We start from the raw sequence: 27,848 nt of genomic DNA, 5'->3' as shown, positions 1-27,848 counted from the left end.
ATGCATCTCTATGTATGTTGGATTTCAAAAATTTAGTTAATAACATAACTTAAATTATTCATTACAATAATGAAATTCCATACCTAAATTCTTTTTCGCTGATAGTTTTTAAGAGGAAAGAAAGAAACATGGACAAAAAGTTTTTTTTTTTTTTTTTTAATGCACACATAATAGTAAAAAAATTTTCATGTGAATATTAATAGTGTTTACATTTTGGCCATTAAGCTTTTATTTTTAATTAATAGCACATTTTATAATTTTAAACATTGGTACAATAATTTTATAAAACAATTATCAAATGAGCAATCTGATATAATAAAAAAACTTAAATAATAATTCAATAAAAGATCATTGATGGAAGCCCATTCAGAAATAACCAACATCCAGAATTATAACATGGATACAGTAAAACTGTCTTGATTGTTATCTTCTAAATCATTCTTTTCATATTTTCTCATTTTATAATTTTAAACATTGGCACAATATTTTTATATAACAACTGACATCTAATATAAACTAATTATCAAATAAATAATCTGATATGATACATAAACTTAACAAATGATAATTCAATAAAAGATCATCAGTGGAAGCCCATTCAGAAATAACCAACACCCAGAATTATAACTTGTTGTTGTTTTTAATGGCACTTGTCATAGACAAGCCCACTGACTTTAGAAGTCAGTGATTTTAAGACAAGGGGTACGTCTCTTGTTTTTCAATAGTGCCATCTATGGCCAAGATGAATTATAACTTGTATACAGTACAATTTTCTCAATTGCTATCTTCTAAATCAATCTTTTTATACCCGCACATTTTATAATTTTAAACATTAGAATAATATTTCTATATAACAATTCACATCTAATATAAACTAATTATCAAATAAATGATCTGATATGATATATAAACTTAACAAATGTTTAATTCAATAAAAGATCATCGATGGAAGCCCATTCAGAAACATCCAACACCCAAAAATTATAACTTGGACACAGTAAAGTTTTCTTTCATTGATATCTTCTTAATCATTCTTTTTACATCTTGAGCTGTTCCCCAAGATAATGCAACACCATGACTTCCATGACCATAGTTATTGACTATCTATAAAACAAAATATAATAAAGTATTTATAAAAGTTCATATGTATGAATTATTATCATTAATGATATAAATTATAGTTATGGTTATAAACTGCTTAAAGAACTTCCAGAAAGCTGTATTCAGCAAAATAATATATAAATAATTAATCTTACCAAACGGTAATTATCACCAAGTTTGACAAAACTAGTATCAACTCTAACAGAAGGTCGGAAAGGTCGTAGTCCAACCCAATCATACAGAATTTCAGCATTCTAGATTAAAAATAGTACACCTAGTAAATTTTTTTTTTGTAAATTTTTTTAAATAAAATGCAATATCCTTAGAAATTAGTTTTAAAAGTTTAAAAATATCTTGCACAGCAAAGAAGAGCATATACATTATTTAACTGAGTTATAACTAAAAATGCAAATAGAAAATAAAATTTGATTTATACTAAAATATTGTTATAAATTTATTTTTCATTATACACATTTTAATATATAATCAAAGTTTCAATAGCTATTACCTGAAAAAAATAAGACAAGGTTAAAAATTTAAAACTATAAACTTTAAATGCAAATAAAAATGACTTTACTATATATTTTGAAACATTCAATAAATTTTTAACAAAATACTTTAAGATATTATATTACTAAGTTTGAGAAAAAAATGGCATGAATATGCAAATTCAACAAACATTCCTTTCTTTTTCTTATATATATATATATATATATACTAAAATACCTATGCGCATTATTATAAACATTCCGATATTCTTATACATTTAGATGTGTTACATTTAATTAATATTTTCCTACTTAAAAGTCATCCAGTTTTAAAATGTTTAAATAAATATATTTATATATATTACATTAAAAAATAAAATGTATTTTATTATCAGAAAATTAATAAGAGATAAAAGATTATTACCTTCAGACTTGGAAGCAATTGTGTGCATTTATCCCAAATATACTGTTTTTGATATAAGTCAATTTCCATTGACCATCTTCCATAATCTTTGATACCTCCCAAGGTTACATAATCTTTACTATAAAGAACGCATATGTGTATTAATCAATAGCATATTTAGAACTTCTAAAACCGTTCAACATCGCAAAATTATAAAAATATTCATTCAAAATTTACAAAAGCATTAAAATTCTTTTTTCAATGAAATAGTATGAAAGTCATAAATTTTCAAGAGAAAAGGATTATAAACCATATTATTGCAGTTCAACACAAATTTTAAATTATCATAGTAACAAAAATGGAAAAATTTCTTTTTCTGATTTTAAAAATAAAATTTCAGGAGTTTTATCTAATACTAAAATTTACTATAGCCTTTAATAAATTTTGAAACCTAGTAAGTTTCTAAAATCAGTAAACAAATGTAATTTAAATAAAAGACCAACATTCACAGATCAATAAGAATAAATTTTAAACTAAAATTCAAAACAGCATCTATTTCTTTCTATTAGGAATTAATTGAAAGCAGATGGAATACATAATCTTCTTTTTAAAAGTATAGATGGGTAATTAACTCTTTTAAATGAATAATCTTAACAGAATTTCACATCCCAATAATATGAAAAAAGGCATTAATTGAAATTTTCATTCAACAATAATTTTCTTTCATTTTTTTTAATAGGAAAAACATTTCTTTTATATAAAGATTTTTAGACTGAGATGTATGATATTAAAATTATGTACAAGATTAAATATATTTATATAATATAATCATTCATTGATTATATATATATATAATATAATCAATAAACATTCATTGATTACATATTTATATAATATAATCAATAAACATTCATTGTTCAATACTTTATCATAATTTTACATAAAAGGATTTACAATAATATTTAAATTAAAAATTATGCACAATAATTACTACATTTAAAAATAAATATTGAATGCCATTAATTTATTATAAATCTAGATAAAGAGAAAAAAATGGGGCCAAAAAATTTTTAAGACATTTAAAATGGAACTTATTAAATTATGCTTTAGTTTTATATAGATAAAAAATTTACAAATTATGTCATTACCCTCAGTTTTTAAAAAAGAAACAAATTTAAAACATGAATTTGGTCAAAAAAATTTTAACAAATCATATATTAGAGAATTAAGCTGTAGAGCTACATTAACATTTAATTATTTCTATTTAATTATTTATTTTTATTTTATTTTAACTTTCATAGAATTTTGGCATTTATTGTCAACTATTTCCTTAATCCATAAAAAAATAATTTAAAACAATGTTTCAATAAAAGTTAAAAATGCAGCACTATGAAAATCCAATATGATATAACATTTCCTATTTATTAATTAGTGCACATATAATACTTTACAAAACAGAATTTGCATTTAAAAAAAAAGTGAAATATTTCATTTGGGGGAAACTGTTTACATATTAAGTGTCAGATGAAACTTCAACATGTTTTTCATAAAACAATTTTTATATTCATCCACAATAAAAGGGGGAGTATGCTTTTAATTAATATTTATGCTATTATTAATGAATAATAAGCTAAATTAAGCTTATTTTTTAGATTTTTTCAAATTTGAATAAAGAAGCTAAAAGTGTTACATTAGGTAGTATAATAATTGATTTATTTTTCTTCTATAAGTAATATAACATACATTTACATTTCAAATTTAAACTTGTTTTGAATTATTCTGTTATTCCTATAATGCAAAAATTTTAATAATAATTACATATTTTATTACTGCAAATAAATTGGGTATCAAGAAATGTTATAAAGAATGGACCATTTCCTGCAATTCTCAAAAATTCCAGATTAATACAAGACTTTTGTAGTTGTGGAGGTATTGGAACAACCATGGAAAGCATTCTGATTACTTCATGACATCTAAAACATGCACAAGATCTCATACAAGAATGGCTTAATTCCAGACCAAGAATTCACAAAATAATAAAATTCCTCCTCCAAAACATAATCCAACAAATCTAACCCATTGAATTTTTCAAAAGTTGATGTCAAATTCTCTGATGTGGCGATGAAAAGACACTGAATCCCTGGTGGAAATGATATTCTGCTCTGACAGGACAAAAAATATTTTGAGGGAAAATTTTCTCTGAGAAGAATTTTTTGTAACTTTCTTCCAATAGGCAATCTTTTCTTATTTCAGCAGAGACATAAAAAAAAAAACTTACTGTGTACTCATAGATAGGTGAATTCTGGCTGCAGGTAAGCATAAATGTTTTGGTATCCTAGTCAACACAAATTTGAGGACAGAAAATATCATTGCTTTTGATCAACTGAATTACAGCAAATTAAAAACGTTTAAAAATCAACCAGGAGAATATACATTTTGTTTTTGCAAAGAACTACATCAAAAACATTATTATAGATGCAACTATACATTTCTCAAGATGTTGACATATTTTACCTAATAAATAGAATGACGAAAATTGTATTCACCGTACCAATGTCAATATGTGCATGTGAAAAAAGTTTTAGCACATTTCAATTGATTAAAAATTATAAGTACATTATGATAGTTCTACACAGATTTCAAAGTCTTGTGATCTTTGGAATGCATAGTAGCAAGTCGAGAATATTCAATTTGCATCATACAGAAAAAAGCCTACAAAAATGTTTCCAAAAAGTCGAATTCAAATGCACAAATATAATCAAAATTTTCTTTACTATGACCTGGTATATCATATTTCCCAGTAAAACATAACAAGTTTAAGGTAATATCTGTTTTGTAATATCACATTTATTGATAATAATTTAAAACACTTTTTCTCTTTTTGGAATGTCAAATATACCACTGAATATCCGGGAATAGTACAAAACCATGCTATCTATTTGTAAATATGTAAATTAAATATTTTTCTTACATTTAAATATTTTGGGTATGCTCTAATATTTTTATATGTAAAACCTTTGTGATGAATGCAACAAGAAAAATAATAAAATATTATTCTAAAAGAGTTGCTGAGATACACAAATTACATACGGTATCTTAATTGAATTCAAAGATTAATTTATTGTCAGATTATATTTTTGTATTTTGTTTGCACCTGAGTTAAACTTAAAATCTCACTGATTAAGGAAACAAAATTATGTGATTTGAAGCTAATTTTTTCAGTGGTTGAGGTAGTTATTTCTTTTGAAATGTGCACAATAACAGGATACATTAAAAAAATCATCACAGGATTTTGAAAATATTTTTATACTCGGTTCACATAATGAAATATTCAATTAGATGATACATACAGAGCAAGCAAACATTTTAAAGAAAAATTGTGCATGATTTTTTCACACAAACAGAAGCATCAAATTCAGAATCCTGTCTTAACTAAATTCCTTCTGAACTTGCATAAGTTCTAAACGCTCTTCATTTAACTTTTTTTCTTGTTTTCTGCCATCTTACTCAGATGTCATTATAATACTGACTGGTCATGGTCTGAACAAAGAAATCTTAGTGGCATCAAAAAATGGAGCTCTTTCTATAACCATGTAGGAATAAAACATATTATTTTAAAGAACTCCATGTTTGATTTCCTTTTCCAACAAAATATTTGGTGACCAGTTGATTCACTGGGATTAATAGTTAATGGTTGCAAAATTTTTTAATTAAATAACTATGCTCTAATGGTTCCCCTAGGAAAATGTTTTTAAACTTTACATTTTGTTAGAGATATAACTCATTTTACTTTAGAATCCGTTTATCATTTTATTCATTATCACTGCTATATATTTCTTTAATTTTTCATTTTCTTTTTCTAATTAAAAAATATTCTAATTTTAGTGTAAATGTCATAGAGAGTTAATTGTTTTTATAAATTATTAGATCTTGTTTATTTTCAATTTATAATTTTTCAAGCCTTAGTCATATGCTTTGCTTTCATGTAACCACCAGCATCAATATAGCCATTAAAATCCATTTTTTTATCAGTGCTTTCTGAGAACCATGGTAAGTATATGCGTGTGCAAGTATGCTGTATATGTGTGCAAGTATGCTGTATGTGCGTGGGTGCATGTGTGTGTATGTAATCCTTTACAAAGAAAATGATGCCCATTCAATTGGACCATACTTTTAATGGTTAGAAATATGAGACAATATTCTGTAATTATAAATAAAAGACTTATGATTGAAATTGAACCTCAAAGGCAAATGAAAAATTAATTCTTTGAAAAAACTATTAAATACGCACAGGCAATATTTACCCAGGAATAATGTATACTGTATCAGCATAATAAAAGTTCTTGATCCATGGAGCTTTAACCTGGAAAAATTCAACATTTATTTAATTTGTTATTATTCACTCAAAATAAGAATATATATAAATAATGGTTCTTTCTCAATGCAATTTCTTTAAAAAAAACTAATAATGTCTTTAATCCTGATTGTGAAATACAGACTTATTTAATTGATTAACGATAACTATGTATACATTAGTAAAAGCCAATCTTTAGAGAGCTGAAAAGATAAACATTAAGAAAATGTATATGACTAAATATCAAAGTCAGCATAAGAAAAACAACTTACTACCAGTAATTATTCTAAAATACACATTGGTGCCTAGTTCAAAACTTGACATGATTATAGCAATTTGGACTCAAGTTTTTTATATGTATGTCTCAATTTCACTCAAAACACACTTAAAAAAAACTTTTTAAAAGATCAAATGTTAAACCAGTGCAAACAGTCTCTAAAGTTTTTTGTCCACTCCCTAATAAAGACATTATCCATTCTTCCTCTTACAAAAAATTGCATAATTTGGGCAAGGCCATGATTAAAATTTTATTTTCATACACATGAGAATGGCATTGTTTTTTAGTAGTATAATAAAGAAATGTATTAATTGCATGATTTTGGAAAGACTATATTTATGAAAGTCAGACCTTTGGTGTGAACTCAAAATTTTTCCTGAATTTAGATTGCAATCATAGAGTTCTTTTTAAAAAAAATGATAAACCAGTTAATACAAAAATACTAGAATACTAGAATAGAAATAAGAGAAATATATTTTTGGATGCCTTTTTTCAGACAAACTGAAACCAAATTTGACAACTGCAATCATAAAATCACAAACGAACAACCTAATATCATTACTCACATTTTTGAATTATCACTTTACATGAATACAAAAATACAGACAGATAGATAGATGAATGATCCTTTGATTTAGCATTCTATTTGATATAGATCTAAATTATAGATGCTAAATCTGTGTATTAAATTTGATCTATACAGCTCTTCACGTTTTGCAATTATTGCATGTTAACTTGTACTCCAATTAACCAGATTTCAACTGAATGGATTTTGTATAAAATTTGATTGAAATCTACTAATTTGATGTTAAAACTATATCAAATTCATCTAATGCAAAGCTATTTAAATTATCATTTTCCTAAAGTGTTTTTTGGCTTCAAGGTGGTCAGAAAAGTAAAAATTTGTCAAAATTTCTAGTTTGATTTTTTAAAAATTTTTTACAATTAAAATATTTTCTCTTTACTTACTTCATATGTAAAAAACAAAACAAAAATTGTCAAGAGAAGAAATACTAAATGAGGGTTGAATATTATGTACCTTCGTATTCCGGACTCTTAAGTATATTAATTGTTTGGCCTAGGGTAAAGCCGTGAATGTTACAAGTGCAGATTTTTCTTTTGAGAATTCTACTCAGGATTCATTTACACTTCCTAATATAGCAATGGAAACCAAGTATGCATTTTCGACACATTTTTTTTTGTTCAATTAAAACAAAATTCTGACACAAAGTTACAGTTTAGTAATAAAATTACAAAAAAAGGCAGAAAATCCAAATATTTAGTGATAAACTTTCTTTTCTCAAAGCTGTAGCATTTTTGTGTAGCTTATTTTGGGGATATGCATAATAATGTACAGATTAATAGAAGGCTAACCCTTTGATGGATATGATTTAACATTTTATAAAAATCAACACATTATGTGCTAGCATATTTGAGATATCAGTTCACCTGCATATAAAAGTACGGATTGATTTTGATCATTATTTCATCAGATGGCTTAAAATTTTATTATTTAAAATTGACACTTTAGATGCTTTAAGTTAAGTTATCAAGTTCCATTTATGCCAGTCAATGTGTTTCTGAGTTATCACGTTCATATACAAATGAAAATACAGACAGATTGTCAATCCCTTAATGGATTTTATTCAAAATTTGATACGGATCTACACTTTGGATAATGCATATGTCATGAAATTTTATTCATCTGACTCTCAGCACTTTTTAATTATCACATATTCTAATATTTGGACAGTTAAAAAGACAGACATCCTGTGAATGGATTTTATCAAAGTTTTATAGAAATCTACAAATTCATTGTAAAGACCACATACCAAATTTTATCTGTTTAGATCAAAGTATTTTTAAGTTATTGTCTTCACATATATGGATAGTAACAGATAGACAAAATTCTAAAATTATGTTTTTTGGCCTCAAGCATGCTTGAAATAAAATTTTCATGTTTTATTGAATTTTCTGAGAATTAGAAATACTTTTTCGTTGTATATTTTATATACGAGAAAATTTTTTAAAGCCATTATTGTAATGTTCTAATATCAAAACTTTATACAAAGTAATAATATTGATAAAATTATCACAGATATTAAGTTCATTCAGAAAACAGAATATGTCTATATTGAATCTTACAAGGGCAAAAAAAAAGGTTTAGAAAAGTACAGATTGAAAAGTTTATTTTAAAGGAGATACATTATCAATGTACTTTTTTTTAAACGACCCTAACCAATTCTACATATTTCATTTAATTTTGATCATCAGATAACTGATTGCATCATCCTAAAATTATTTTATAGTGCATAAAAATAACAAAAGGTTTAAAACAGAATATTATAAATAAATTTTTAAGAAAACTATTTGCTTCTTCCTTTTTCTCTTCACAAAAACACTTTGCTGGCCTATATTTGCAAAATTATACAGCCCAGAAATAATTTATCGATACAAAATTGCAACAACTCAGTATATATCTTATAACAATTTCTTATGATTATAATATTTGGTATCATTTCCAAAAATACTACAAAAAAATTCTACCTCCTGCTTGCATTAAAAAGTCAACTTTCTTTCTTTTCAAAAAATTAAAACTCAATATAATGAATTGGAACATTCAATGATGATGAGCAAGAAAATGATTAGAAAAATGTTCCATCAATCATTTCACCTCCTGGTTTATAAAAATTAACCAAGGAAAAAAAGAGAGAGAGAGAGAAAAGTATTAACACTCACTCTTAACCCTTTGTACTTTGATGCTGAACTTAACACAGATGCTAGTGCATCCTTTTAACATTTATTATAAATTTTCAACAAGAAAATTTGTTCAAAAACAGAAAAAACCAAAGATGATGAAATAGCTTTCAAATTATCTCCTGTTAATGACCCTTTATAAAAAATATGTTCAAAAACTGATAAACTTATATTTAAGATTTTATTATTAAAGTAACACAATTTATCAGCATAATTTTCAGTATAAATAAAATAAAATATTTACTTAAAAAATAAAGAATAGCATTTTAATTTCAATAAATTTACTAACAACAATTGTTTGTCCTCTCACAGGGGTCAGCATCCCATCTTGAAGGAGATCTTTAGCTCCTAGGCCGGCACAATTCACAATAATGCTATAATTATCAGGAATCTGAAAAAATTTACTAATTATTATCACTCTTCTTTAATAATCCATTAGATTATCATAAAACTAAGTGAGAAATTCAAAGCCAATAAAATATGTAATTATTCAAAAATACAATACTTTTTTCTGAATTTATTAAATGTTGATTGAGATTTAAGTAAAATATTTTATGGAACTTAATATAATTTATTATATTACTCTTTGCTGAATATTTGTTAATTATCATATTTAAAAAAAGATTGATCTTCAAGCTGAATAAATAAATATTCCACATGGAATAATAAAAAAAAACTCTAGAAGTACAGTTAATTACAAAAGTGTAGTACTTTCTAATTAGAATCATGCAGTTTAATAAAACATTAAACACCTTGTATGTTATTAATTGTTTTATAAATGTAAGGATTTAAGCTAATTGCATAGTAATTTTTATCTCTACTGTTAACTAATATTAATGTGTATGTTGGGACACTCTACAGGCCAGATCATTGGATCTAAAGCTTCCAAACTTGTTGCATATGTACTTTGGAAGACAGGAATCTGCAACTCTAACTGATTTTTTAAAAATTTTACTTTGTTTTAATTAATTATAAATGAAGCACAATTTTGATGTTTTTCTGAAAGTATTACAGCACAAAAATAATCATATCATTTTACGCTTCAAAATATTATCTTTTGAATGAATGCCAATTTTTTGCCATATTTTTCTTTCTGTTTTTTAAATAATTTCTAAAATGTACTTTAAACATATTTTACAATAATATATTTCATTGTTGGAATGAACCTTTTTCATTGTTTTTCTCAATATTTAAGACTGATTCCCCCCCCCCCCATTGTTGAGGATCAAGATATGAAGATTCGCTTTTTCATGTTGTGTATATTTTTGTGCAACATATGTTGTCAATAAAAGTTTTGAAATTTTGTAATTATAATAGAATTCTAATTCAGAATCAAGTAAGCATAAAAACTGTTTAAAGGTGTCCATTTTTAAGCATCGTTGCTTTTTCCTATGATATAATTGAATGTTTGAGTATACAGATAAAAAGCTAAGAAAATGTATAGCACAATGAGCAGAATGGTGTAAAGCTTCTAAAATTGTATGCCTTTTAATATTTGAAATTTAAAAATATTTTGTTGAGGAAACCATTAAGATTTTGTTACTTAACTGAAAGTTTCAGCAGCCATTAAGCCTAATGAACAAACTGCCAAATAATTAATATATTTGCTTAACATAGATAAAAGTCATTGTGGTTATGTATGTATATATATGTTTTATTTTTCCTCTATTATCAACTAATGGCACATTTATTCTTTCAAAAAAAAAAAACTATAAAATTTCGAAAATTCTACCCTTTTTATAATAACTTTGGGGCATCCTATTTTAGAAGAAATATTATAATACCATCTTAAAATTCAAAATTTTACAAGTTTATTTTTGTACAAATTTTCCTTCAACTGCTATTAATTAAAAAAAAATTAACACATATGAATATATATGATAACAGTAAGACTCTGATTTATTCTATCATTAATTTATCCTTTCTGGTTTATAACTTTGGGGATATTTTTTCATTAGCTTAAAGTTGGTCCTTAAAAAAAAAAATGTTGATATAACTTTCAATTTCAAGAGGTAATAATTTCCTTTTAGGTTTACTTTTGCCATCACAGTGAGCAAAAGCAGTAAATCAAGTTAGTGTAATGCAATAAAAAGATTATAATAATTGATTACAAATTAATTTTTGCATTAAAAGTAAAAACCAACTAAAAAACATCAAAATATTTTGATTCCAAATAATGCCAGGCATATCAACTAGTAATATATAAATAAAAAATAGGTGAATATCCTTTCACCTATCCTTTCTGGTTTATAACTTTGGGGAGATTTTTTCATTGGCTTAAAGTTGGTACTTAAAAAAAAAAAAATGTTGATATAACTTTCAATTTCAAGAGGTAATAATTTCCTTTTAGGTTTACTTTTGCCATCACAGTGAGCAAAAGCAGTAAATCAAGTTAGTGTAATGCAATAAAAAGATTATAATAATTGATTACAAATTAATTTTTGCATTAAAAGTAAAAACCAATTAAAAAACATCAAAATATTTTGATTCCAAATAATGCCAGACATATCAACTAGTAATATATAAATAAAAAATAGGTGAATACAATCATTAAAAGGATACTTTTAACTACAAAAGGAATTGATGTAGGAAGTATATTTCAAAATGACTTTATTTCTGGAAATGACATACATATACCAAAATATTAATCAATCAAATAATTATTCTCAGAATTTTGTATTATTTATGTCCAAATATCAGAATTTTAACAATTATTTTCCTTTTCAATTCATCATTGAAATACATAAATAGATCTTTTATATTCAAACTAATTTTAAAATGCAAATATGCATTTAAAAATATGTATTAAGAGTATAAACCAAAAAGTTAATAGTAATAAAAATAAAGAACTCCCATTTTTACAAAATGCTTTTAAAGAATATTATAAAAATAAATTTGCATATTTATAAGTCAAACTAGCTGATATAATCAATACTTTTTGAGGTTAAATTCTCTCATCTAAATTTGAAGCTTAAAATTACTTTATATAAATTTACGTCTTTTGCAGTGTATACTTTGTATTTTTTATCATCTAAAATCTTTATTGTCTTTTATCATCTGTCTTTAAATAAAAGTAGAATATCAGTTGAATATGAATAATTTTAAAAACTACAAACAGCTAATTTTTTCAATTAATTAATAATATTTCTTATATCAGTACTGCAAATTTTGCTCACAAATGCTAAAGTATAAAAAAAAAAGCTGTTTTCATTTAAACTATTGACTTAAGCTAAATTTAAATATGGCTAAATCTTTATTTTATGACTAAAAAATGACTGACAAAAGATGTATTAAAATAAAACATGAATTGAAAAAATAATAGTAGTGTAATTCAAAGTGTAATAAAGATAAAAAATAGTTAATTTTTATATAATTGATTAGTTAATTTTTATTCTATGAAAAATAGGCAGTATTGTTTCTCATATAATAAGTATGCCCAATTGGTTGAATTTGGTCCAGTTACTTATGAAATATGGGGTTACATATATATAAAATCCTAGCCACAATGACTTTTACTTTACTAGTTAGATCTTGATACGCATACAAATGACATATATAGCATCTAAGAAAATAGCTAATATAGCATCCTTTATTTTTTATTTTAAGCTCTATGAAACAAATAAAATAAAGCAAAAAAGAAATACCTCTTCTAAATTAGAAATATGTTGTCGAACAGTTTTACCGCCTGACCTTTCAAACCTAATAAAAATAAACAGAAAATAAAAGAATTAAAAATGTATATATAACTAGCCGCCTTTGGCGACCAGCCGGTTCGCCAATCTTAATGTTCGTTTAAATTTTAATAATTAAATAGGTTTAACCGGAGTTTAACCCCCTTCTTCGCCAAGTTGCGATAACGCACCAAAGCTGGCAATCTTTATTATGCACTATAATTGAACATCTGCTTCTTTGCTTTTGAACATTTCGCAAGGCCGTTGTTTGCGATTTTTAAAAATTTCGCCAAGCAGGGGATAAAACTTCGGTCGTACCATTAAACATTTTACGCAATTCCAACTTTAATAGATTCTTCAGCAAAATATTTTAAAACTTCAAATTTTGATAGTCATATAATTCACTCATAATATTATAAAGGCCTTCAGTTATTGCGTGATATATATCTCTCTAATTTTCTGTTACCCCTCGTAGAAATTATGCTTTAAATTACAGTGTATATGATTAATCTGCAATTAATATAATATTTTTTACTGAAACAAAGCATTTTTTTTAATAATATGATTACTGATAATAGAGTCACTGCGCGTTTAAACTTTATGGTCACTAAAGAATATCTTTCTTAATTTATGTAATATCTCAAGAATTTGTCAACAAAAATTTCTCAGATTCATCATGAACAGATCGATTCATTAACAATGTTTAATTTTAAATGCATCAAACACTAAGAAAATAAAATGAATCGTTTAAAGTAATCGGTCGAAAACAGGTTTAAAAAAATCTACTTAAAAAACGATGTACTTAAAACTATAAGCATATACAAAAAATATATAACTAACATAAATACATTTTACTTACAAAAGCATGCAACTAACCTAAAAATAATTTAAATCGTCCGTTGGTTGTCATGCCAACAATCAGAACAATGCGCATGCGTGGATTTTCTTCGCCAGTTACGTCAACGCAAATGCGTAAATTTTTCTACGCCAGTTGGGGTAACGCTATGCAGATTAGACATTTTTAATTTCCTTTATTCTGTGTTATTTTAATTCAAAAGTACTTCAGAATGAATGTGAAACATGGATTAATTAACAATGTTTAATTTTAAATGCATAAAACATTAAGAAAATAAACAGAATCGTTTGAAATAATCCGTCGAAAAATGTTAACCCTAGCCTAATTACTGTTGGGAGAAAAAAACAACAGATGCCTTACTTATTTGGCGATGGGGAAAATGGAAGATTTTTTTGGCGGAAAAGTTGGCGTTGGGAAAAATGAAAGATTTTTTTGGCGGGAAAGTTAGTTTTTAATTAATAATGGACTACCCCTAACATTTAGGGGGATGAAAAATAGATGTTGGCCGATTCTCATAGATACCGGATAAGCACAAAAAATTTCATCAAAATCGGTCAAGCCGTTACGGAGGAGTATGGCAACGAAAACTGTGACACGAGAATTTTATATATTAGATAAATGATTATATAAATTCAGTTTGTTATCATTCACAAAGATATTCATTAAACATTATAAGTGTTACTATATTTGTTTATTAAACTACATTAGACCTATTAAGTAAATAATATTCCTTATGCCAAACTTTAGTTATTTGATTTACAAATTCTTCTTATTCAAAATTATATATGAATTTTTCAAAAACTCGAAGAATCCTAAATCTTTTATTCTAAACATATAGAAATATACAAAACTAACTCACTGAAGTTACATTACATATTAAAATTAAAACAATAATTAAATGTATCAATAGAATTAAATAAGATAATCTTAGAATGATACTACAGTGGAAAATGATATGCTATTTATGAGATGAGGTATATTTTTTGGGGCCATTTGTTTTTACCTTTTTTTTGTAACAAATTAATATTTTAAATGAGTTTACACAAATAACATTACAAAAAAATGCTATAGTCTCAAATAAATTTGTTCAACAACAAAGGAAATTAAATTAATACTGTGACTTAACTTGTTATTTACAAATAAGGAATGTAAAAATTAAGTGACCTATAATAAAAAAGGTATGAGTAACTATCTAAATAGAGTTTTTGAAATTTAACTTTGCTCCCTTATTTAATATATATAGTACATAAACATTATTTCAAACACATGACAAATTCTTTCTTAAAAACTCATGAAATCTAATAAAGAAAACTACTTGAAAATAAGCCACATAAATAGGTTTAGTAGAACAAGAAGCTAGAAATATTTGATTTTTTAAAATTAATTTAAAGGAAACTATACATACTTTGATTTCATCCAAGGCAAATAGTATTTGCAATCTATTACAGGTGTTGTGTAAAACTGCCCACCTCTAAAAGTCAATGCAAAGGGGGAAAAAAATATTAGTAACCTCAATTACAAATTTTAATTAAGTTTATATTGCTAGTTATGCTTTTATATTTTAAGTACAAAAAATTAGTTTTTTTATTTACAAGGATTAGTTTTTTATTTACAAGTATTTTTATTACATATATAGATCAGAGAATTATTGTCAAGCCGTACCTGTAATTTTGTATTAAAAAAAAAGGATAATTACTTGAAAGGAAGTGGGAAAAGTTGTAATTCTTTAGCATTAGCCAATCTCCACTGAGGCACTAATTCTTGTACAAGGTCATTCTGAAACATGAGAATTAAAAGGAGTCAACAATAAAACAATATAACAAATAAAACCTTTCTTTTTGCATTCTTACTCATAAGTATTTTTAAAATTCTCAAATGTTTAAAGGTTAAATAATATTATTTACATTATATAGATCATGTAAGAATGCAAAGTTGATTATTATAATATCTTGAATATTTTTTAAAAAAAATGGTATTTGAATTTAAGAGATAAAATACTTTTACAATACATTTTTTGAAGAATCAATGAATATATGCAACAATTTTATACTATGACTGAATAAATTATGCTAAATTGGAAGCAAATAAATAAAGATGTTGCAATTTTTAATAAGTTCATTTCTTATATCATTTATATCAATGCAAATACTGTTCAGCAAGCAGTTTTTTTACACGAATAATTTTAATTTTGTTGTAGATTTCCTCATCATTGCTAATACCATACAATGTATGAAATTATATTTCATTTATAATTTATTTCTAGAGAAGCAACAAAAGTTAAAGTTCAGCAGAACCTATAAATAGTTTATATTTTTGGTATTTGATGATTTAATGGTTTAACAAATGCATAAACATAACTTACAGAATAATAGTCACTTAAAATTTCAGAAGATTAAATGTGCATCATTGTAAAATACAGGTGATGGTAGTCTTATCTAATTTGCATGCCCAATGAAATGTACAGATTAAATATTCATGTTTTATAATATATTCAGAAACATAAATGTTAACTTCATAAATCAATATAATATAAATTTAAAATAATCCAAAGAAGCTGAAAGCAAAACAGCATAAAAAATCCAATTTTGAATTGGTGGTAATCAAAGCATGATTAATCGAAATAAAACTAATTTCAAATGATATTGTTACAAATTTATAATAATGTTTTCTTGCCTTATTAGTCTTATCACTGAAAAGGAAGATGTCAAGATGTTCTTAAAAGTTGCCAGTAGAGACCAGATGTTTCTCTGGGAATATTAGTTTTATTTAATATCTGATAAATAATTTAGTTGTAACTACATGTCCAGGATTTTGCCAAACTATCAGATATTAAAGTTGTTCTATTTTAATCATTTTATTTAAGATTTGTTTGTTGTAATATGAATTTTTTTATAGAAACCAGTCTCATAACATCATAGCACTATAAAAAATATAAATGTCCGATTCATTTACCTTCTAAATTTTGCGATATTATAAACTTTTTTATTTGTTACATAAACTACACATATGTCAAATAAAATCCTTCTTTTTTAGTTTTCAATAATGAAACAAAATGATGTAATTAAATATTTGATGAAACAATGAAAATGGTTCCAACTTTACAATGATATCTATTGTTAAAAACTATGCTAACCAGCAGAAGCCCTAAAAACTTTTCTCACATAACCTTTCTAATAAAGGCATTATCCCTCTGCATAAAATTTTAGATCTTGGGCAAAGCAGTGAAAGCACTGCTTGGCATAGGTTAAGATAATTACGAAAAATAGATATTTGACATGAATAAGATAAAACTAGAAACAATTGTCTCTCGAAGTGGCTTTTATTGAATGAGCTACTGCTGTTATCAGCAAGTTAATATCTGCTTACACTGTTAGTGTCAATAAATGTAGTTTTTTAAGTACATCTATTCTGTGTTTTGTTACTCACGCTGGAATATTCATATTCTTAATTTGAAAAATGTTGTTTCTCTTAATTCAGAATGTTGGACAGCCCTCTATGTACACCTACTGAATAATTTTCATAATAATTTCTAACACATATCTCTAAGAATTTCTAAATTTGAATTTTAGAGTAGAAATGAAATGTAATACATTTCAAATGATTAAATTCAGTTGGAACGAACAAAACAATGAAATTAATTTATATCAAATTTTAACCATTTATATAAATTATTTCAGAGTAAAGTAGATTCCAAACCTTAAAATCTGAAAATATTGAACTCAGATGATAGCCTGATAACAGTTGTATCCCTGCTTCAGAACTTTCTGAAGATTTCAAGATATCCAAAAAGTGAGATAATGAGTCTTTACACCAGGTTCTAAACATCATAGGCAATAAAGGTATAACATATATCATATAACATATTTTTCATCATACATATACAATAAATAAAATGTGGCATAAATAAAGTAAAAATTAAACCAATTATAATCCTTGTATGAATGCAAATAAAATACAAAATTAAAATGTAATTACAATGTATTAAATAAATATAATTACACATGTATCAGTTACATCATTTAATAATGATTTTAAAATAATTGATCTCATTAAATATAAACTATATATTTTTAATATTTCAAAAAAAAAATGCTGATGATTTTATAAAGTGATACCAGGTGTAATCAATACATTCTATAAAATTCAAAATCTCAAATTTTCTTAAATTTATCATAGTGTACTATTCACATAGACTCGGAAAAATATCAAATTTCATTGAAATATGTTAACTCGGTCTTTAATTACAACTATGTAATGTTATCATGAATATATTCAAAATTTCAGACAGATTTTTTTTTAATTATTCTAGGAAATTTCCAAATTATGATAGAGAACTGAGAGAATTGTCACTCTATATTTTTTTTATGCTCTTTCTTTCTTCTTGTAGAATTCTTCATCCATATATATATATATATATATATATATATATATATATATATATATATATATATATATATATATATATATGGTAGAATCTAAATGAAAAAAATTAATTTGAATTTTTTCAAAAAATACCCATTTTAAAATTAATCCCATGAATAGTTTGTATTGTAAATTACCAAGAAGAATATAAATTTAAGAGATGATGATAATAAATACATTGTTAAAATACTTTAAAATTGAGATTGTTTTTCATTATTCTTTGCATCCAGCTATACAATATATGTCTAATGTTTACACTTCCATGAAAAAAAAAATGCAAACCTGAAGAAAGAATACAATAAGAGGGCTAAAGTAAAAACGTTTTATTAAATATATATTTATTAAATATTAGTTTATCCTTTGGTTTATCATTTGAAAAAGCCCATTTGTTTCACATACATCACTTCCAAGTAGAACATAACTTTCTTCCGGTGAGAATCAGGGAATTCACTTTTATTAGAACATCCCCATCCATAGAAGATATGAGAATCTTTTCTTGGATATGAAAATGATGTAGATGGTCGGGATGAATGAGGAAAAGTAATTTTTACTACTTTATCAAGTTTTTTAGTTTCAGTTCATCAAGTTTTCTATAAAATATACCCAAGCACTCAGTCTCCTCACAAATAATTATGTTGTAGCATGATATGTGTTATAATTTAAGTTTATCCTTTGGTTTTTGATATTTCCTCTTCTAAACCTTCCAAATCATTAAAATTTTCTACAAAAAACAGGTCACAGCAAATTTTTGTTTTGTTTTAAGATTTTCTTTTCTGTAGTTTAGAAACACTTCTTGTAAAGTCCTGCTAAAAAAAGACGATAAATCGCTGCAGAATAAACTCTGCAGATTTCTCTAAAATTTCTAAATTGCAATGGTCCATCGAAACTCACTGGCAGAAATGAGCCTGTTCTTTTAAATTTCCAGCAGCAGATTCTTGTAAAATTATGTATACCTCAATTTCATTTAGGCAGCAAGCACAGTTCTGCATGTTGCAATCATTAATAGGTTAAAAAGTACATTTGCTAAGCATTTTTGGCAATTCTTTTTAAACTGCCATTAGTTATAGCCTCAGTTTTGCATTTCCAAACATCAGTTTTAAGCTTTGATAAGTTTTTCACACACAGAGTGTGTGCCACTTTGATATGCTAATATAGTGAATAGCTTTGATCAGGTACAATATTTTATCTCAACTGATTAAATTTAATGAAATCTATTTTTATACTATGAAACTTGCTTTTAAAATGTTTATAAGCTTCTTTAAGATTACACAAAATTAGACTTTTCAAAACATTTGATTCAATAACAGTTAGCCAATTATTAAAACTTGGCATTGCCCTGCTAACTTCATCATTTTCATAAAATGAATGTACAAGTCCAATGGTTTCAATTGAATGAGTTTTTCCCTAGTTTTATAATTTGAGCCTTCAAAAAACAAATCTAATTTGTCTTTCAATTCTTTTAGCAGCTGAAATAAGTAGTTAGATGCATTAAATTTATACATTATCTTTCTAACACACCTAATTTTCAGGTAAATAGAAAAATTAACTTTTTTTTCTACTGCTAGAGTTCAAATAGTCCCTCTTAAGATTTTGAATTCATCTATATCATTATCACTTTCAAATAAATTTTTAGAAACAACAAAAAAATTTAAGAAAAAAAAACCCTTTGATGTGACATTATGTTTAAATTTTATTTTTCTCTTATCATAATATTTTAATATTTTTCAATTATTATCTTTCAATATTTTTCAATTATTTCAATTATTATGTTTTATTTTTCTCTCAGAACCAGAGGAATTCTTGATATTTTTAACATTGATCATTTTTTTTAACTATAGTAATTTCTTTCCTACACATAATACAAATCTTTGGACCATTGGCTATTAAAGCAAATAATTAAGGCATCTATGCTGTGATACATCTTAGCTTTTTTTTTTTTTTTTTGGTCTCAAATAAAGTTATTTGATTTCCATTAATGAATTACAATACTGAACTCTCAACAATTCATTAATTTACACATTAAAAAAAATCCTCCCACTCCAAAAGAATTCTAGTTTATAGTTTAACTATAAATGACTTGTAAAAATAAGCTAATAATTTTAAAGATGAATTTTAAAAATACTGAATTTATATAATTTCAATTTATTTTGGCCACTTATAGAGAAAGACATGCCATGTACATTGAGATGGTTTTGTTACAGAATCATCAATAACATACTATACATGTTAAAAGACAATTGTAACAGAAGTAAAAATGATGCTAACAATTTGTTGATTGATACTGTTTGCTGGAACATAGTTTGCAGGAGCTTTGCTTAAGGTTGGAAATTAATTAATTTAGAAAATATAAATCTTTTTTCTATTTCTATAAGGTATTGGATACTTTATGTGATTTTACTGCAAGTTACAGTAGATTGTTTTGGCATGTGCACTTGTGAATTTCTTACCACTGCAAAAGGTTGAAATTGTAAATATAGTATATATTTTCCACTAACTTAATAATTTAAATTTAAAATAATAATAGTTTTACTAAAAGCATAAAAACTGCTGTGTAATGACATTTCTCTCAGTTTTCCATCATAATTAGAAGAACTCCTAAGATAATTTATACTTCATTGGTGGAGAAACATCATTAAACCTCCTTTTAATAAAATGGACTTATAAAAAATTATAAAATGTATTTGAATTATATTTCATGCTCAAATGTGTGGTAGAAATGTCTTTCACCTACTTTACTCGTTCTTCATCATGATAAACATTTATTTCAGGTCGAAATATTCCTCCTGCTCCAGAACTCAAAGTTTCATCATTGAATTTATCAGCAAAAACTGTAATAGTAGCCAATGGAAATTCTTCCTGAAGACTAATGGCAGTTGATAAACCAACAACACCAGCACCAATGACTGCAATTTCTTTATTTCTCAGAGCCATTGCAGAATATCTGAAATAAATTCAAACTTCCCATTTACAACATTATTTTACTAATATAATAAAATATTTAAAATTATATAACTGAAATATTATACTTTGAATATATATCTTTCAAAAAAATTAATTTTATGATTATTTTCTTATTATTTATTAATTTTCAAGGCTATACAGATCTACATTTAAATTATTAATAGAGAGCAATATTTTGATGAAAATGAAATACTTACTAAATTAGACAGAAAATATTTCTTAATATAATGCTTAATATTTGTGAAGTAATAATGCTCAAGAGAAATTAGCATTTTTTTTAAATCAATAAATGAAATATGTTGATATAAAAAAATGTTACTAATTTTTTAAATCAACAATGAACATTTTAACATGATGTATTTATTACATCTGTTTCTCTGTGGATTGAAGCAGAAAAGTAAAGGTTTTTCTGATAGTAACATAAGAGATAATTTAATCCAACATAAAGAATATCTACCAAATCTTTATAATTAACTATATTTTTGAAAATATCATCTTACATTTGTTGATGTAATTCATTGTTTTACTTAATGAAAATAATAAAAAAGTTCTAAAAAAACATTCTTATCTCTGATACTGAATAATGGACCTTTGATTCAAAACAAAAAATTATGATCTTGCAACTTAAATCTATGTTCTCTATAAGCAATAATATAACATGTTAGCATTTGTGGAGAAATAAAATGTTTTGAATCATTTTAGAATTGTATGCAAGTATAAAAGTACTACTGAGTACTAACACAACATGAAATTAACTCTAAACCCTACCAAATTGATTAATGAAAAATTAAAACATTCTTATAAACAGTTTTTTAAGTGAAGAAAGATAATAAAAAATATATATCTTGTGAAATTGTTTTAAATAGCAAATCAGATGAAAATGATTTATTAGAAAGTATCTTACAGAGTTCTGTCTAATCTCTTTAATATTAAAATGCATTTTATAATCAATGTCTGAAATCTAATAATTAGATATAAAAATACTTGTTTGTTAGCTAAAAATTGATATTTATATGTTATTTCTTCACTTTTCGAAGAAAAAAGTTCCAAAGTAAGTTTGAGAATGTGTCGTGATTCAATTTGAATATGAGCACAAAAAATGATCTGAAAAATGTAAAGACTTCAATAAACAATTATTAAATTAAATAATAATGTATTATAAAATATAACCATTGAAGTCTAAATGAGATTTGAGTTAAATGTTCACATAGTATTATGTAAAAATGGGATATAACATGCACAGGATATTTTATCTAACACTACCTCTCAGTTATAATAAACTTCCTATTAATTAATTCATTTAACTAAATTTATATCTTTTCCCATTATTTCAGTATTATTCAAACTTGTGGTAATGTTGTTAATTATTACACATAAAGCATGTTGATCAAACAAGTTTCATGACAAAATGAATGCCAAATATTTATGACCATTAGGTCTGATTTATAAATAAAATTCTCATTGTAGTCTACAGGCAGTTTAGTAAATGATTTCATAATTGCAAGCAGCTAATTTTGAAAGAAATAATAAAAATGAAATTAAATTACTTATTTTCATTTAATTTTATTTCATTGATTTAAAAAAAAACCTGGAATAATATCTGCGTAAAATTGTGACAAAAAAATAATTGCAAAATATGGTCTTGTGAATAGAAAACTAATTCATTTGCCTATTTTATTTTTCATTTGCCAATTTACAAGGATAGGAATTTATCTTTTTTTAAATTAATAAATAATAATAATGACCTAAAGCAAATAAGGAAGCAATCATTTTATGAAAATGTAATTAATAAATAGGTAGTCATCAGAATGACGTGTGTTATCGCCGAGTAGTTAGGAATTTAAAAATATTTTTTTAAAAGATTCGAGTCAGCCGATAATAAATGTAAATATTCATTTTAAAAAATGAAGGACAATTTTGTTTTAGCGAACATCACAAATAGATTAAATCAAAAATTCAATGCTTACAGCCTCCAAATTTATAATTTAAATTTTTAATGAAAATTCTTAGTTATGAAACACTGCCAATTTTAAGTTACCGAACCGAAACAGGCGGATTGAAGTTTCTGTTTGTAAATTCCAGTAGCATAATTAACCTCAAAACCAAACAGCTGAGCTTAGTTCTTTATTTTACAAACGGATTTTTACTTTTAAATTAAAAATCATCTCTCAGTTTTTTTTAAATAATATATATTTTTATTTTATTTAAATCAAAATATTCACACTCAGATATCATGATTAATACAACATAAAAGTTTTCGTTGAAAATGCCTAAAGCAGACCTTTAACTACTCAACATGATTAAACATCTTAATACACGAATACAAGTTCTGCTATCAAATATCTCATACATTTTCTGATTTTGTATTTATACTTTCGTGTTGAAACTAATTAAAAATGGGATCTAATGCTTTTGAAGTTCTAACTTTCTTTTTTAAAGATTATAAAGCAAATACTCCTCAAAAATTAAAAATTATTGATGCTTATCTTTTGTATATTCTTCTTACCGGCATCAATCAATTCTTATATTGCTGTCTTGTTGGAACATTTCCCTTTAATTCCTTTCTTTCTGGCTTTATATCTTGCGTTGCTTCTTTCGTACTTGGCGGTAAGTATAAAATTGTGCTATTTATTATTTTGTATGAAATTGTTCTTGTGCAATTTGATGTATGTCACTATCCGTTATATGTTTCTAAACATTAAAAAAAGTAATGGATTCGAAAATCGCAAACATAAAATAAATAATAGTTTCTACTTTTTTTTTCAAAATAATCAAATGATATAAGAAATATTTTCGCCCGTTTGAAAATTTAATTTAAAAACGAAATCTACTTAGGTGCCATTTAGACATATCAACGCACTTTGCGGTACCGCAGTTTTTTAAATGATTTCATGTGCTGGACACATTTGTGGTTTTGGTTTCTGTCTTTTATTTGCAGAATATGGGGCTGGTATTATTAAAGCTAACATTAAATTAATCATATTCTATAGGCATTGGATTAAAAAACTCTTTTCCACATTAATGTAAAATAATTTAAATAATGGAAAGAAATATAACAATACTTCTGTTAATCTACAATAGTTTAATTAAAAACAAAAAGAATAAATTAATAAAAAATTGTTTTACTCCAAGTGCTTTTTTAGTTTGACATTCTAAAATAAACTTCCTTTTTATGCAGTCTCTTTATACATCCCAATAGCAATTTATAATTAAATGATTATCCTATCTGCCCTGGTATTGTTGCTCTATTTTCATTCTGTTCTAGCAAAAGTGTTTATTCATTAATTAACACTGCCTGAGAATATAGGCAGTTAAAATGGCTAATATCTAGATAGTTAGGAGAGTAATGAATTTATTCATATTACAAATCGGGCTTCCAAAGCTGCAAAATTTACTGTTACTAAATCAAAATAATTGAATCTGAAAGTTTTTGACAGCAAGGACTATTAAAATTTACATTTTCACACAATCTCATTTATGAATCTACAGAATAAGGATAATTTATAAGCTGCTTGATTTTTCTGTCATAAAATTTTAGAATCCCCCTCCCCATCTTATGTATTGAGAGCAAAAGCTATCCTGATTGAGAGCTTTCATGGAACCATAGCTCTATATACAGCAGTTACAATATAATTCTGCTTTGTTCTTCTAATATTTCATGAATGGCATTTTTTTTCCTAGCAACTATATCTAGAAATTTCTTTCTTGTCTAATGGCATTTTTGGCTCTGCTATCCTATAGGCACAAGAACGAGGATATTTTATGTCGTTTCTTAATTGACAAAGGGAATAGCTAATCATTTTTAAGACTACAGTAGTTACGCATTGATATTCATAAATTTAACTTCCCTATTAACGAAGCTATAATATTGTTTTCTTATACATTGCAGAGTTTTCTGTTTGAAAGCAAATTGTAATTTTCATTTTTTTTTTTTTTCCTTATATGTTTATAGAATAATTTCCTCTTTACATTTTTAAATATTCTGTAATTGAGCTACATGAAATCTAAAAAAGAAAAAAATATATAGATGTGATAATAAAATCAGCACACCAAATATAGTCACATTCAGTTAAAAAAAAAAAAAAAAAAAAAAATTCTGACCAAACTTTTTTTATATAATTTGTTGCAAATTGTAGAAATGTTGAACATACTGAGAAATAATCTTGCAGATTTTGGAAATTTACTTTATTAATAATTCATTGGTAAAATATGCAATTTGTTGTATATTATTATTCAGATAAATAAAGGTGTTAAAATGCAGACTAATAGTAATTGCATTATGTGTTAATTAGTATTTCTGTTGTAAATGTTTCTACTAATCTTTCATTGACTATTATAACATTTAAATTTCTGAAGTACTATGCTTTAATTTATTGCAATACAAATGGCAATTGTCAAAATTAGCATGAATTGGCATATTTCCAATTTTATATTCAACTGTCTATGGAACCTTAAAGTTAAATTTACTACTTTTGTCATTTAAAGTGTTAAAAATTTGATGCTTTGTCTACTCTTATTCTCAAGGAACATAAGTCTATGCCTAAAATGTGCAGAACTGCTTCTTTTTTTTTTTTTTTTTTTTAAATGTTTTTATTTTGGAACAATTTAAGCAAAATGGGGGTAAAAAGAACATAGTGTTCAACTTTGCTAAGGGAATATGTCTTGATAATGGTTAATATTTTATGTTTTTGAGAAAAAGGTAACATGCATATATTTTGATAAAATTAATATTTTTTTCCATTCATTTTGAAAATGGGGGGGGGATCTAAATATATGCATTATGAGGACTTTTAATGAACAACAGCTCAATTCAAAAACTTTAATTTAAATCAAATGTAAAAAGTAAATGATGGTGAAATTATATGTAAAAACAATATAAAAAGAAAATAATAAGGTGATGTAGAGCAATTAAGCAAGAAATAAAGTTATATTTAGTACCTCAATTAAAAAATTCTTGTAGTATTCTATGGTAATTATTATAAATTCACATGAAAATTTACATCTGTAAAAGTGCCTAAGTGGATCGTACTTTCGTGTATTACTCAATATGATTGTTTGGCTAGTTCTGACTAAATTTTTATGAGCAGTTTGTATGGCATTATAGTCATTATTAAAATGTTTGTTTTGTATTCATAAAGTTGCTGATATCTGTAAATTAATATTGATAGATTTATTAACTCATTAATTAATAGATTTAGTAATTCCTTAACTAATAATGAAAGATTTTTCTTAATTCCCAATTCAGTGCCATCTGATCCTATGTAATTAATTTTTATCATCAGTGTAATACATCCCATTTCCATATTTTTTTTAAAAAATGGGAATACTCATATTCAAGGTTAATATAATGAATTTTAAAACAGTGAATGCAGTTACATGGATAATAAAAATTTAAGCAGAAGATATAAAAATATATACATGGCAGTTTAGAGGTTAACTTAAAATTAGTAAATGTAAAAAAAGTTTAAAATAAACTTTGTGTAGAATGGGGCTTATAATCAAAAATATATTTTAGATTTAATATCTTTAACTCATGACTAAATTTCCCTTTCAGTGTGTTTGAGACTTCAAGTAAATCCACAAAACAGCAGTAACTTCTGTGGGATCCCACCTGAAAGAGCTTTTGCTGATTTCATTTTTGCTCATGTTGTTCTCCATTTAGTTGTCATGAATTTCATTGGTTGATTTTTTTTTTTCTTCATAAATGTAAGTTTGGAAAAAGTGAATCATCTATAAATAATGTATTTTCTTCATATGTATGTTTTTCTGAATTCTATGGCAAATGAAAAATGTTGTCAGTTTAAGAATTATATTTTAAATGTTAATAAAGGAGTTTATTTTGTTAAAAATGAACTGTAGATTTAATTCTAAAGCTTTTATATGAAATTTGAATTTAAATTGTTTACAAATTCATTAAGGGTATTGGATACCAAAGCTTCACATAAAGAAGCTTCATTGATATTTTTCTATTTAGCTTATTAATTTTATATAATTCGTTTCATTTGATAATAAACAGAATAGTTTTAAAAAGAAATTGAACGAGTATCTACTTATCAATGTATTTGCATATTTACGTTAAAAACAGCAGTCACTGAAAAATTAGACTAGATTTTTTTTTTTTTTTTTTGCAAGTTCTTTATGGCATTTTAGTTAGCAGTATTGCAAAAATTAACTTGTTTCATTTGCTTAAATAAATAGTAAAATAGTATTAAGTAAACTGAACATAAGTTTCTAAATTTTCACAGTAACATTTATATCTGTTAATATATGTATGGTGATTAATTTGATTTTATTTAACATTAAATAGTTGCAAACAACTTTATTATGTTAGTTTTATTATAAAGAAACATTGATGCATTTGGAAATTCAAGACGGAATATTTGACCAGAAATGTGATACTAACGTATAATGGTTCTGTCATATATAATATGTCATAAGTGCCATTTAAATGCCCTCAATAAACTTGTGAACACCGATGCATTAACTGGAAGCATATATTTCAAAACACCAGGCTAGGTATGTTACAGGTCCCAAAACAACACAGTAAAGAATATTAGC

The 27,848-nt window shown here is 25.1% G+C and overlaps 2 protein-coding genes across 3 annotated transcripts; one reads left to right on the top strand and one right to left on the bottom strand.

Annotated features, from left to right (window-relative positions):
- Nucleotides 1-167: 167 nt before the first annotated feature.
- LOC129972765 (D-aspartate oxidase-like) lies at nt 168-23,364 on the bottom strand. Of its 2 annotated transcripts, none has more exons than XM_056087015.1 (11): nt 23,036-23,054; nt 21,061-21,270; nt 17,604-17,724; nt 15,604-15,683; nt 15,313-15,378; nt 13,025-13,079; nt 9,670-9,771; nt 6,297-6,355; nt 2,014-2,131; nt 1,257-1,355; nt 168-1,104 (listed from the first exon to the last, which is right to left on the bottom strand). In XM_056087015.1, the coding sequence occupies exons 2-11, from the start codon at nt 21,258-21,260 to the stop codon at nt 982-984; spliced, it is 1,023 nt and encodes a 340-aa protein (XP_055942990.1). In that variant the 5' UTR covers nt 21,261-21,270; nt 23,036-23,054; the 3' UTR covers nt 168-981. The 2 variants fall into 2 exon arrangements, with proteins under 2 accessions (XP_055942990.1, XP_055942991.1); XM_056087016.1 differs by lacking the exon at nt 23,036-23,054 and adding an exon at nt 23,258-23,364 and having other exon boundaries at nt 169-1,104.
- A 221-nt stretch (nt 23,365-23,585) lies between these two features.
- On the top strand, nt 23,586-27,082 carry LOC129971191 (dolichyl-diphosphooligosaccharide--protein glycosyltransferase subunit DAD1). The gene is made up of 2 exons (XM_056084743.1): nt 23,586-23,897; nt 26,845-27,082. The coding sequence occupies exons 1-2, from the start codon at nt 23,687-23,689 to the stop codon at nt 26,973-26,975; spliced, it is 342 nt and encodes a 113-aa protein (XP_055940718.1). The 5' UTR covers nt 23,586-23,686; the 3' UTR covers nt 26,976-27,082.
- Nucleotides 27,083-27,848: the final 766 nt, after the last annotated feature.

This window comes from Argiope bruennichi, chromosome 6 (genome assembly GCF_947563725.1).
Source record: "Argiope bruennichi chromosome 6, qqArgBrue1.1, whole genome shotgun sequence".
Classification (NCBI taxonomy): Eukaryota; Metazoa; Arthropoda; class Arachnida; order Araneae; family Araneidae; genus Argiope; species Argiope bruennichi.
Note: the sequence above shows the minus strand (reverse complement) of the source record. Positions and strands in the feature narration are given on the sequence as shown.

Bases quoted from the DNA above. Each gene is read 5' to 3' on its own strand.
- LOC129971191 (XM_056084743.1), top strand. From the start codon at position 23,687: ATGGGATCTAATGCTTTTGAAGTTCTAACTTTCTTTTTTAAAGATTAT. The intron at 23,898-26,844 runs GTAAGTATAAAA...TTTCCCTTTCAG, and splicing joins TGCTTCTTTCGTACTTGGCG to TGTGTTTGAGACTTCAAGTA.
- LOC129972765 (XM_056087016.1), bottom strand. From the start codon at position 21,260: ATGGCTCTGAGAAATAAAGAAATTGCAGTCATTGGTGCTGGTGTTGTT. The intron at 15,379-15,603 runs GTAATTATCCTT...ATTGACTTTTAG, and splicing joins CTTTTCCCACTTCCTTTCAA to AGGTGGGCAGTTTTACACAA. The intron at 9,772-13,024 runs GTATTTCTTTTT...AAATTTTTTCAG, and splicing joins ATATTTCTAATTTAGAAGAG to ATTCCTGATAATTATAGCAT.